The sequence below is a fragment of the Salvelinus fontinalis genome, chromosome 30 (assembly GCF_029448725.1).
Source record: "Salvelinus fontinalis isolate EN_2023a chromosome 30, ASM2944872v1, whole genome shotgun sequence".
NCBI classification, from domain to species: domain Eukaryota; kingdom Metazoa; phylum Chordata; class Actinopteri; order Salmoniformes; family Salmonidae; genus Salvelinus; species Salvelinus fontinalis.
The window spans coordinates 22,008,028-22,021,907 of NC_074694.1; the positions used below are offsets into that span (position 1 = coordinate 22,008,028).

Consider the following 13,880-nt stretch of genomic DNA (forward strand, 5'->3'; position numbering starts at 1 on the left):
TATTGCTTAGAATCGAGGGCAATGATGACATCATTGAGGACCGTTAAGGTTGCAGTGACACATCCATAACCTGAGTGGATATCAGATTGCATACCCGAGAGAATGCTATAGACATCAAGAAAGCCAGTCTGTTGATTTATTTTCACGTTTTTCCAAAACTTTTTTGATAAACGGCGAAATAGACATATAACAGTTTGGATCAGCTTGATCACCCCCTTTAAATAAAGGACGAGCTGTGGCTGCCTTCCAAGCAATGGGAACCTCCCCAGAAAGGAGAGACAGGCTTGGCGATGTATCACATCCGGCCGTGATTGGGAGTCCCTTAGGGCGGCTCACAATTGGCCCAGCGTCGTCCGGGGTAGGCCGTCATTGTAAATAAGATATTTTTCTTAACTGACTTGCCTAGTTAAATAAATAAAAAATGAACTTTTTAAAGAAGAAAGGGTCTAAACCATCTGACCCAGATGTTTTTTTTGGTGTAAAGTTTAAGGAGCTCCTTTAGCACCTCAGTGACTCAGTGACTGCCTGCAGGGGGAAACTTTGTAGCGGGGCAGGGGGAAAAGAGGGAGAAGCATTGGGGATAGTCGCATTAGAAGGGGTGGGAGATGAGGAAATGTTGGACAGGCAGGGAGGCATGGCTGAGTCAAATTTGAATCCTGACTTAATGAAGTGGTGATTTAAAGAGCTCAGCCATGTGCTTCTTGTCAGTAACAACCACCTCATCAACATTAAGGGCATGGGCAGCTGTGAGGAGGAGGGTTTATTTTCTATGTCTTTAACCGTTCTCCAGAACTTCTTGGGGTTAGACCCACAGAGAGAGAAATGCTCCTTAAAGTAACTAACTTTGGCCTTCCGGATAGCCTGAGTGCACTTATTTCTCATTTGCCTGAACGAGAGCCAGTCAGCCAGTCAGTATGAGTGTGCCGAGCCTTTCGTCAAATGCAATTCTAGAGGTGTAGTAACTCCACAAGATCACGGTCGAACAAGGGGCTGAACCTATTTTTAATTCTCATTTTCTTGAGGGGCGTGTGTTTGTTAACAATATCATTGAAAATATTGAAAATGAAGTTCCAAGGATCTTCGACAGAAGGGATCAAGCTGATTCTATACCAATTTACAGAGGCCAGGTCATGAACGAAGGCTTGCTCATTAAAGTTTTTTATCAAGTATCTATGACAAATCAGGACAGGTCTTTTCACTGATCAGCCATTACGAACACAGGCTGTAAAACAGTGATCACTAAGGTCATTACAGAAAACACCAGACTGATACCTATCAGGATTATTTGTGAGGATAACATCGAGGAGAGTAGCCTTTTCTGGGCGTTTGAAGATGGCTACATTCATGTCTTAAAGTAATGATGAACTATCGTTCCTCTTTGCTTTTTTGAGCTGTTCTTGCCATAAAATCGACTTGGTCTTTTACCAAATAGGACTATCCTTCTGTATACCAACCCTACCTTGTCACAACACAACTGATTTGCTCAAACGCATTAAGAAGGAAAGAAATTTCACAAATGTACTTTTAACAAGGCACACCTGTTAATTGAAATGCATTCCAGGTGACTACCTCATGAAGCTGGTTGAGAGAATGCCAAGAGTGTGCAAAGCTGTCATCAAGGCAAAGGGTGGCTACTTTGAAGAATCTCAAATATAAAATATATTTTGATTAGATTACTGAACACGTTTTTGGATACTACATGATTCCATATGTGTTATTTCATAGTTGTGATGTCTTCATTATTATTCTACAATGTAGAAAATAGTCAAAATAAAGAAAAACCCATGAATGTGTAGGTGTCCAAACTTTTGACTAGTACTGTATGTGGCTGCGCTTACACAGGCAACCTAATTCTCATAATTTCTTTCTCCACAAATTGGTCTTTGACCAATCACATCAGATATATGTTTTGAGAACTAGGTAAAGAAAATTCAGAATTGGGCTGCCTCTGTCAGCCAAAGTATCCTGATTCTGTGTGCTTATTTCTGTCGGTGTCCTTGTATCCTGATGTCTTGTCCTCTGCTGCCCCCTACAGGTCTGACGATCTGGAGAGCATGGCCAAGGTAAGACAATGCACAGCACTGCTGCTTGGTTTCAGCTCTGTTCATAATCGGCTGGGAGAAACTGTCAGGGGTTTATTGAAGCAGGTGGAAGGTTCAGAATGTTGCAGGTAGAAATGTATGACATATAAAATCTTGATTGCAATTTGGATGACCTCTAGACTATTACCAGTTTTATAGATATTTATTTCTGCAATGTTTTTTTTCTAACCGTTCCCCTGTTGATTGTATTGATGAATTTTAAAAGGCAACAATATGACTGCTATATAATTCTGGGGCATGAGTTTTCACTATTCAGGTGTGATGCTATGCGATTTGTATGTAGGTGTGTCTTTGTATGAGATGCATCTCTTAAGGTTGTGTTTGTTTTCAGATCACTGAGCTGCTGTACAAAGATGATCGTTTCTCTCAGGGAGCTACAGGATCTGCTGGTAAGATCATTTGTGAATGGATGAATATCTGGCCATAAGAACACTATCTATTTTTTTTGTGTTGGACTCGTTTAGCATACTCTAATCCGGTAGTGAGCGCATACATTTTCATACTTTATTTGTGCTGGTGCCCCATAACTCTGGCGCTGCAAGTTCCATTCTCTACCAACTGAGCCACACGGGACAGTCAAGTATTTGTGTGCATGTCTGTACAGTGCCTTCAGAATGTATTCACACCCCTTGACTTTTTCCACATTTTGTTAGAAATTGGGATTTAATTGTTTTTCAACGATCTACACAATTCTGTCAGTGGAAGAAAATGTTTTACATTTTTTTAAAGATTCATGAAAAATTAAAACACTATCTTTATTAGATATTCAACCCCCTGAGTCAATACATGTTAGAATCACCTTTTGGCAGCGATTTACAGCTGTGAATCTTTTTGGGTCAGTCTCTGTAAGCTTTGCACACCTGAATTGTACAATATTTGCCCATTTTTATTCAAGCTTTGTCAAGTTGGTTGTTGATCATTGCTAGACATTTTCAAGTCTTGCCATAGATTTTCATTCCAATTTAAGTCAAAACTGTAACTAGGCCACTCAGGAACATTCAATGTCATCTTGGTAAGCAACTCCAGTGTAGATTTGGCCTTGTGTTTTTTTTATTGTCCTCTGAACGGTAAATTTGTCTCCCAGTGTCTGTTGGAAAGCAGACTGAACCAGGTTTTCCTCTAGGAGTTTCGCTGTGCGTTTCTCCATTACTTTCTTTTTTTTAAACTAGTCCTTGCCGATGACGAGAATATCCATTACATGATGCAGCCACCACCATGATTGAACATATGAAGTGTAGTACTCAGTGATGTGTTGGATTTGCCCCAAACATCATGCTTTGTATTTAGGACAAAAAGTACATTTCTTTGAAGTTTCTTTTTGTTTGCACTATTACTTTAGTGCCTTAATGCAAACAGGATACATGTTTTTGAATATTTTTTATTCTGTACATACTTCCTTTTCACTGTCATTTTAGGTTAGTATTGTGGACTAACTTCAATGTTGTTCCATCCTCTCTCAGCCATTAAAATCACCATATGCCTCATGGTGAAAATCCTGAGTGGTTTCCTTCCTCGGGCGTCCTTCCTAACTCAGTTGCCGGTTACTTTGTAGTGACTGGGTGTATTGATGCACCATCTACCAATAGGTGCGCTTCTTTGCGAGACATTGGAAAACCTCCCTTGTGGTTGAATCTTTGCTTGAAATTCACTATTCGACTGAGGAACCTTACATATAATTGAATGTGTGGGGTAGAGATGGAGTACTCATAAAAAAATAATGTAAACCACTATTATTGCACACAGTGAGTACATGTGACTTGTTAAGCACATGTTTACTCCTGAATCTATTTAGGCTTGCCATAACAAAGGCGTTGAAGGTTATTGACTAAAGACATTTCTGCTTTAAATTTTTCATTAATTTGTAAACATTTCTTAAACAAAATTCCACTTTGACATTGTGGATTATTGTGTGTAGATCAGTGGCACATCTCAATTGAATCCTTTTTCAAATTGGGGTTATAACAAACAAAAGGTGGTGGGTGCTCAAGGGGTATAAATACTTTGAGGGCTCTGTGTCTGTGTCTCTGTCTATGCGTTCACTGCGTATATATCTGCAGTCTCCGTTGCAGGAGTCTGCTGATGCGCTCACTCTGCGTTATGAAGACTGTTTGCACGTTCATGTCCTAGGGTGGGTGTGAGACCTGGCCAGAGGGACAGCCTGTCTGTCAGGGAAAATGGGCCCAGGCTGCTGACACAGTGCTGAACAAACAGCCTGCGTCTCAGTCTAGTTTGTCAGGAATGTGTGTCTTTCAGTGTGTGTGGCGCGGCTGTGTCTCTCCGTGTCTGTGTGTGTGGTCTGACCGGGCTGCAGTGCTGGTGGGAGAGATGGAGACAGTTATCCGTGTCACTTCCCGTTGTGTCCTCCGCACGGCCGCCCCAGAGTGCGAGGCTGTCACCCACTGCCACCCGCCCGACACGCATTACTGTTCGCTTCACTCAAAGAATACCGTCAGCACTACTCTCTCTCACACACACACACACACACAGCCATTATCCTGGGACCACGTTCTATGTCCTTGTATCCATCTGTGTGTGTGTGTGTGTGTGTGTGTGTGTGTGTGCACGTATAACATCACTCCTCTCTTCCATCTCTACAGAGGCTGTGTCCTACTTTCTCTATAACCTGATGGACAGCATGACTGAGGCAGAGGTGCAGGCTCAGGAGGACAAGCTCAGGCAGTACTTCAACCAGCTGAAGAGCATGGTACACACACACAGATATTTGACTCATCCCATTCATAAATACAACCCCTCTGACAGGCTTACACACATTGATCTCAGATTAAGAGTTGTCTATGCGGATAATGAGATTCAGATTACCCATGTCCCAAATCTCAAATTTCAGATTAGCAATCTGCCCCCTCCTAAAATGGACAACCCAAGGTGAAAGAGAATTTATTTTAATCCTGTTCTCCTGTGTTTGACCTGCAGGGTATCATCATCCCAGGGAACATCTACAGGGGGATCAGAAACCTGCTAGACTCCTATCACGTGCCTGAGCTCATCAAGGTATCTGTCCTAAATCACTGACTCACAGCTGCTGTATGTGAAGGTATTCTTAATGATGCAGTTTTGGTTTCTTTCTTACGTGGTTCTTTTGGTTTCTTTTAGGATGTCATCGCCCTGGTGGACAGCCAAGAACCTCTGAACTTCTCAGACAACAGAGTCGTTGTGAGTGTATTCATTGTGTTTTAGAGATATAGGTGATGGTCATTTAGGGAGAGTGTGTGTAATGTTTTCCTGTCTACCTTTCAGAGTCTGGATGGCAAGGTTTTGGTGCTGGAGAGCAGGCTGGCTGAGCTGAAGGCTGATAGTAAACCAGTAGGAGCTACCCTGAAACAACTCATCCTCACTCTGTGTGCCGAGGAGGTACAGTCTCAGCACACATGCCCTCTCTCTTTTGGGTAATGTTTGTTAAGCTTAAACCTGGTTCAGTTCCAGAGTGATAGTCTGCTGCTCGACAGTAAGAGACAGTTAAATGAGGGTTGTTAATGTCCTACTGGGCCGGCTGACTATTGCGGCTCTGCAGTTGTGAGCTATGAGTCCAGCCTTAGGATTAAGCATTTGAGATGAAGGTTGATTTTTAAAGACGTCTTGTCTTTCTGACAGAAACTGGACAGGGCTCTGGAGCTGAAAAAACAACACGAGGCAGACATGGTTGCCGGGAGCTACGCCACCCTCATCCACCTCTGCTGTCGCCATGACAATGTGGAAGAGGCGCTGAACTTGAAAAGAGAGCTGTAAGTGGATTGGGAAACACACACACATTCCCCTATACTCGGTCCAGCTAAGCATTAAAGTTGAACATGAGCTGGATTAGGAGAGACGTTAATGCACTGGCCGGGCCAGAGCAGTGGACAGGGGTGTTCTGATGAATCCGGTGCGTATGTACCCCCATCTCTTCTCCTCGCCCCACACCCTGCATCTGTAACCTTTCAGAAACAGAAAGGCCTCGGTGCTGCACTCACCTTCAGCTCCAATCTCTGTCTCCCTTTCCCATGCACTGCTTCATCAGAGGGGGAGGGGGGGGGGGTAGAGGAATCTGAATTGTAGGGAGATGGGAGTTGCAATTGTGACATGAACTGCATCAGCCACGTTCGAGATCTTTCACACACAAATTAATTAATATATATATTTTTTTTTACATTTCTCTAATCTATGGTCTAACTCTCTCAACCCCCCCATGTCTAGGAGCCGTAAGGATTCCTCTGTGTCACTGGATTCCAGCAAGTACGTGGCTCTAGTCAAGGTCCTGACCAAGCAGGGCAGACTGGAAGGTGAGTGGGCATTAGACACTGTCAGGGCAACATAGTCGAGGGAAGTTGCTTTCTGTTAGTTGCTGAGAAACCTTGCCTGAAAAGTCACCATGCTTAAGACCTGAAGACTTCCGTTAGCTACCTGAGCTAATGCTTTGGCTTTAGCTCAGCAGGCTAACACCAGACTTGTTCCCGGTCAGTCATATTTTAGGGATAAATGTGTGGTTTGGTTAAGCCTGTACATCTACAGTTGAAGTCAGAAGTTTACATACACCTTAGCCAAATACATTTAAACTCAGTTTTGAACAATTCCTGACATTTAATCCTAGTAAAAATTCCCTGTCTTAGGTCAGTTAGGATCACCACTTAATTTTAAGAATGTGAAATGTCAGAATAATAGTAGAGAGAATGATTTATTTCAGCTTTTATTTCTTTCATCACATTCCCAGTGGGTCAGAAGTTTACATGCAACCAAATACTAATTGAGTGTATTGCCTTTAAATTGTTTAACTTGGGTCAAACGTTTCGGCTAGCCTTCAACAAGCTTCCCACAATAAGTTGGGTGAATTTTGGCCCATTCCTCCTGACAGAGCTGGTGTAACTGAGTCAGGTTTGTAGGCCTCCTTGCTATCATACGCTTTTTCAGTTCTACCGACACATTTTCTATGGGATTGAGGTCAGGGCTTTGTGATGGCCACTCCAAAACCTTGACTTTGTTGTCCTTAAGCCATTTTGTCACAACTTTGGAAGTATGCTTGGGGTCATTGTCCATTTGGAAAACCCATTAGCGATCAAGCTTTTACTTCCTGACTGATGTCTTGAGATGTTGCTTCAATATATCCACATAATTTTCCTCCCTCATGATGCCATCTATTTTGTGAAGTGCACCAGTGCCTCCTGCAGCAAAGCACCCCCACAACATGATGCTGCCACCCCCGTGCTTCACAGTTGGGATGGTGTTCTTCGGCTTGCAAGCCTCCCCCTTTTTCTTCCAAACATAACAATGGTCATTATAGCCAAACAGTTCTATTTTTGTTTCATCAGACCAGAGGACATTTCTCCAAAAAGTACGATCTTTGTCCCCATGTGCTTTTGCAAACCGTAGTCAGTTTTTTTTAATGGTGGTTTTGGAGCAGTGGTTTCTTCCTTGCTGAGCGGCCTTTCATGTTATGTCGATATAGGACTCGTTTTAATGTTGATATAGATACTTTTGTACCTGTTTCCTCCAGCATCTTCACAAGGTCCTTTGCTGCTGTTCTGGGATTGATTTGCACTTTTTGCACCAAAGTACGTTCATCTCTAGGAGACAGAACGCATCTCCTTCCTGAGCGTTATGACGGCTGCGTGGTCCCATGGTGTTTATACTTGTGTACTATTGTTGGTACGGATGAATGTGGTACCTTCAGGCATTTGGAAATTGCTCCCAAGGATGAACCAGACTTGTGGAGGTCTACAATGTTTTTTCTGAGGTCTTGGCTGATTTCTTTTCATTTTCCCATGATGTCAAGCAGAGGCACTGAGTTTGAAGGTAGGCCTTGAAATACATCCACAGGTACACGTACACTTACGTACACTTAGGTTGGAGTCATTAAAACTCGTTTTTCAACCACTCCACAAATTTCTTGTTAACAAACTATAGTTTTGCTTGACAAGTAATTTTTCCAACAATTGTTTACAGACAGATTATTTCACTGTATCACAATTCCAGTGGGTCAGAAGTTTACATACACCAAAATTCCAGAAAATGATGTCATGGCTTTAGAAGCTTCTGATAGGCTAATTGACATAATTTTCTGGAATTTTGAAAAACGAGTTTTAATGACTCCAACCTAAGTGTACGTAAACTTCTGACTTCAACTGTATATCTTTCTTTACAAGATGCCTATATCCATAAGCCATATGAAAGAACAGCAAAGTTCAACTCCTGAGTGAAGGAAGTGTTTGATGCAGTTAAATGTCTGCTGAAGGAGTAATTATTTTCTCAGAGAGCAGGCTGTATGCATGTGGCGAGGAGCAGGCAGCAGCCGCCTTTTTCTCACTCTCAGGACGCCCACATTAACCAGCCATTATCTGAATGCCACGGTGGGTTTCTGCCTGCCCATGTAAGACCCAATTACAATAAAAGTGTTTCTTCTTTGCTTTGTGCACACAGTGACAGCGTAAATGTGTGCCCCGTCTCTCTCACGCTACCTCTCTCTCTTTCCTTCAAGATGCGTGTCACTCTCATCCCCCCCTTCTGTCCGCCTTGTCTCCCCCCGTCACAGAGAGAGAGCGAGAGAAAATTACAGGACTCGCGCTACTTTAACAGAATTACAGAAATCCGTCCTGATACTAATGGCATATCATGTCCGGGAAAGTGCTTGAACATTTCACACACACAAATTTGCATGTGAATTCAAGCAGAGGTGCTGTGAAGGGAGGGAGGGAGGGGGGGGGTTAGCTGGCCATTAGCCCCAGTGAGTGCGGCGGCGGCTTGTCATCCACATTAGCACACCTCGCTGCCCCGGTCTACCGGGCCGCGCTACAGACAGCCAGGCCCGCACTGAAGATCATGACTTGTGGCAGGACCGCTCACTGGCTCCCCACTTTTAATGGCTTTGTTGTTTTCCTTACTTCCTTCCTTTACCTCCACCTTCACCTCTCCACCTTTCCCTTCATCCCCCTGCATAGGGATAGCTAAAGCCTCTGTGGGGTCCACCGGTAAACACAGCCCTGGGTGTGCAGGGGCCTAGTGGAACGCAAGGCAGGGAAATTAGAGGGATTAATGGCCTGTGTGATATTTGTTTACCTGGCCGTGGCAGTATGTGGCTGGATGAGTTTCAGATCCCTGGCTGGCTGGCTTGGCTGATATACATACCACTCCGTCTGCTTGGACGCCTAGCCTCCATTTGGTCATGTTAGCGCCGAGCCACTGGTCGTGGTGATTAGTGGTGCCGTCAGGAAGGAGAGAAGAAGAGATGAGCTGTCTCTCCTCTGATGGATGCTCATTCCCTCGCAGGCTAGCTAACATGTTCCTTCCCCCAGTACAACTCTGCTGGTGTGTGTAACATGCTGATGGGCAGTCGGGGAACGGGGAACTTTTTTCCCCCCTAACCCCCCCCCCCCCCACACACTCTCGTTAACTTGGGTTCTATCCAAATGTCAGATTTCCCCCACCAAAAATTCTGAAATTTCCATCCTTAACTACAACATTTTTCGCCAAGATAGAACTGCGAAAGGGGGCAGAGTCGCAATCTACTGCAGAGATAGCCGGCAGAGTTCTGTCATGCTATCCAGGTCTGTGCCCAAACAGTTCAAGGTTCTACTTTTTAAAAATCCACCTTTCCAGAAATACGTCTCACTGTTGCCGCTTGTTATAGACCCCCCTCAGCCCCCAGCTGTGTCCTGGACACCATATGTGAATTGATTGCCCCCCTTCAATCTTCAGAATTTGTACTGTTAGGTGACCTAAACTGGGATATGCTTAACTCCCCGGCCGTTCTACAATCTAAGCTAGATGCCCTCAATCTCACACAAATTATCAAGAAACCGACCTGGTACAACCCTAAATCCGCCTAAATCCGTAAACACGGGCACCCTCATAGATATCATCCTGACCAACCTGCCCTCTAAATACACCTCTGCTGTCTTCAACCAGGATCTCACCGATCACTGCCTCATTGCCTGCGTCTGTATTGGGTCAGCCGTCAAACGACCACCCCTCATCACTGAAATGCTCCTAAAAACACTTCAGCGAGCAGGCCTTTTCTAATCGACCTGGCCCGGGTATCCTGGAAGGATATTGACCACATCCCATCAGTAGAGGATGCTTGGTTATTCTTTAAAAGTGCTTTCCTCACCATCTCTTAAATAAGCATGCCTCATTCAAAAAATGTAGAACTAAGAACAGATATAGCCCTTGGTTCTCTCCAGACCTGACTGCCCTTGACCAGCACAAAAACATCCTGTGGCGTACTGCATTAGCATCGAATAGCCCCTGCGATATGCAACTTTTCGGGGAAGTTAGGAACCAATATACACAGTCAGTTAGGAAAGCAAAGGCTAGCTTTTTCAAACAGAAATTTGCATCCTGTAGCACAAATTCGAAAACGTTTTGTGACACTGTAAAGTCCATGGAGAATAAGAGTACCTCCTCCCAGCTGCCCACTGCACTGAGGCTAGGAAACACTGTCACCACCGATAAATCCATGACAATCGAGAATTTCAATTAGCATTTTTCTACGGCTGGCCATGCTTTCCACCTGGCTACCCCTACCCTGGCCAACAGCTCTGCACCCCCTGCAGCAACTTGCCCAAGTCCCTCCCCCGCTTCTCCTTCACCCAAATCCAGATAGCTGATGTTCTGAAAGAGTTGCAAAATCTGGACCCATACAAATCAGCTGGGCTAGACAATCTGGAACCTCTTTCTAAAATGATCCGCTGCAATTGTTGCAACCCCAAATACTAGCCTGTTCAACCTCTCTTTCGTATCATCTGAGATACCTAAAGATTAGAAAGCTGCTGCGGGTCATCCCCCTCTTCAAAGGGGGAGACACTCTTTCTAAAGTCTTAGAAAGCCAAGTTAACAAACAGATCACCGACCATTTCAAATCCCACCGTACCTTCTCCGCTATGCAATCTGGTTTCCGAGCTGGTCATGGGTGCACCTCAGCCACACTCAAGGTACTAAACGATATCATAACCGCCATCGATTAAAAGACAGTACTGTGCAGCAGTCTTCATCGACCTGGCCAAGGCTTTCGACTCTGTCAATCACCGCATTCTTATCGGCAGACTCAATAGCCTTGGTTTCTCAAATGACTGCCTCGTCTAGTTCACCAACTACTTCTCTGATAGAGTTCAGTGTCTCAAATAGGAGGGCCTGTTGTCCGGACCTCTGGCAGTCTCTATGGGGTTGCCGCAAGGTTCAATTCTCGGGCCGACTCTTTTCTCTGTATATATAAATTATGTCGCTCTTGCTGCTGGTGATTCTCTGATCCACCTCTACGCAGACGACACCATTCTGTATACTTCTGGCCCATCTTTGGACACTGTGTGTTAACAAACCTCCAGATGAGCTTCAATGCCATACAACTCTCCTTCCGTGGCCTCCAATTGCTCTTAAATGCAAGTAAAACTAAATGCATGCTCTTCAACCGATCGCTGCCCACATCTGCCCGCCCGTCCAGCATCACTACTCTGGACGGCTCTGACTTAGAATATGTGGACAACTACAAATACCTAGGTGTCTGGTTAGACTGTAAACTCTCCTTCCATACTCACATTAAGCATCTCCGATCCAAAATGAAATCTAGAATCGTCTTCCTATTTCGCAACAAAGCCTCCTTCACCCATGCTGAGTGATACCCTCATACATACCCTTGTAAAACTGACTATCCTACCGATCCTTGACTTTGACTTCCAACACTCTACTCCGCAAATTGGATGTAGTCTATCACAGTGCCATCTGTTTTGTCACCAAAGCTCCATATACTACCACCACTGCGTACTGTATGATCTCGTTGGCTGGCCCTCGCTTCATATTCGTCGCCAAACCCACTGGCTCCAGGTCATCTATAAGTCTTTGCTAGGTAAAGCCCCACCTTATCTCAACTCACTGGTCACCGTAGAAACACCCACCCGTAGCACGCACTCCAGCAGGTATATTTCACTGGTCACCCCCAAAGCCAACTCCTCCTTTGGCTGCCTTTCCTTCCATTTCTCTGCAGCCAATGACTGGAATGATTTGCTAAAATCACTGAAGCTGGAGACTTATATCTCCCTCACTAACTTTAAGCATCAGCTGTCAGAGCAGCTTACCGATCACTGCACCTGTACAGAGCCCATCTGTAAATAGCCCACCCAACTACCTCATCCCCATATTATTTATTTTTGCTCTTTTGCACCCCAGTATCTCTACTTGCACATCATCTGCACATCTATCGCTCCAGTGTTAATGCTGAATAGAATTATTTTGCCACTGTGGCCTATTTATTGCCTTATCTCTCTAATCTTACTACATTGGAACACTGTATATAGATTTTTATTTTGTGTTATTGACTGTACGTTTGTTTATTCCATGTGTAACTCTGTGTTGTTTTTGTCGCTTTGCTTTATCTTGGCCAGGTCGCAGTTGTAAATGAGAACTTGTTCTCAACTGTCCTACCTGGTTAAATAAAGGTTAAATAAAAATTTTAAAAATATCCCTGGCCCAGTGAGTTCATACCTACAGCTAAGGAATTCAACTCTAGCCTCTTAGTCCAGTTCTCAAGAGCTGCAGTGTTTGCTGTTGTCCTACCCCTTGATACTTGGTACTTGATTTATCATTCGATTTCATAGAACCACACAGCTGGTTTTCCATGTTTTCTTCGTCAGTTGTCTGCAGGTTTTCATCAAATACCATTCAATCACAATGAGTCCGTGGACTGCAGGCAGAAAAGCCAACCATTCTGGGGAACAGCAGCCAAGGCTTTCTTTGTCATTTGTCAAGGCTTTGATTCCTCTCCACAGTATCATCCTATAGAGAAATATATTCAGAGATCCAGTGAAGGGGATGTCCACAGGTACATGTAGGGTCACCCCAACCCCAGAGGGACATGGCCCAACTGGGCCGTGTTCAGATCCATATCCACCCCATCCTGACGCCCCGGGGAGAGAACAGAATGAGCCCCAGACACAAAACAAAAGCTGCCTCTTAGAAACCCAGTGTGACCCACATGAACCCCCACCCCTCTTCCCCTTTCCAATTTCCCTTTTTGCTTCATTAAATCTGTGACAGTCACAGACTTTGCTTAATTTGCATAACAACGCGTGAAAATGAGGGGGGAGGGAGAGATTGAGAGGCAGACTGGAATTTGGATGCCAAAGCACACACCAGTGTGTGTGTGTGCTGTCGTGTCACTGGAGTGTTCATCCCTGAGAGAACACTCTGGTTGAAGAGGTATAATAGCTAGCCAGAGAACTAGACTGCCAGAACTGGAGGGATGGTGGGATCCAACTGCACTCACCTGTAGTGGTCAACACAGGGTCCTTTCTATTCTGGCTGTTATTGAGTCTGCTAGCCACAGCACTCACACTGTGAGTAGCAATTGGGGTTTGAGTCCAAATGAGGCCAGAACTCACATATGCGTGGTAGTTGAGGGCCAAAGCCAATAATAGTTAGTTTGTGTGTTTACATGGGGTGGGTACTGGCGAGCTAGATGTTTTCTTTCTCTGACCAGGCTGTGATGATTAGTATCACCGGTGTAAACAGACCCTATCGGTATCAGCCCATTAGCACGCCTCTAAACACAGTGTAAACACATCTTAATTGTCTGGCCCTGCCACAGAGCAGCTGACTGCTGCCGGGGGAGAGAGATGAGAAGAGGAGAGTGTTCACTCCGCATGGCCCAGTCAGCCAGATGGGTGCCCGGCCTGCTGAAAAGCCTCCATTATTACCTCTGTAGGACCTGGGGCCAGGGCACGCCGGGCACTCGCCGCACACCTATAATTTAGCCCCATCGCTTTCGGCACAGGGACGGGAAAAAGCGGCCCGGTAATTGTA

The 13,880-nt window shown here is 44.7% G+C and overlaps 1 protein-coding gene across 1 annotated transcript in view; it reads left to right on the top strand.

Annotated features, from left to right (window-relative positions):
* The window catches only part of lrpprc (leucine-rich pentatricopeptide repeat containing), a 70,752-nt gene that overhangs the window by 18,997 nt on the left and 37,875 nt on the right, over positions 1-13,880 (top strand). The window contains exons 15-22 of the mRNA XM_055890018.1: positions 2,036-2,063; positions 2,434-2,491; positions 4,700-4,806; positions 5,034-5,111; positions 5,214-5,273; positions 5,358-5,471; positions 5,712-5,842; positions 6,294-6,379. Coding sequence (XP_055745993.1) covers positions 2,036-2,063; positions 2,434-2,491; positions 4,700-4,806; positions 5,034-5,111; positions 5,214-5,273; positions 5,358-5,471; positions 5,712-5,842; positions 6,294-6,379 — 662 coding nt within the window. The remainder of the gene's footprint in view (positions 1-2,035; positions 2,064-2,433; positions 2,492-4,699; positions 4,807-5,033; positions 5,112-5,213; positions 5,274-5,357; positions 5,472-5,711; positions 5,843-6,293; positions 6,380-13,880) is intronic.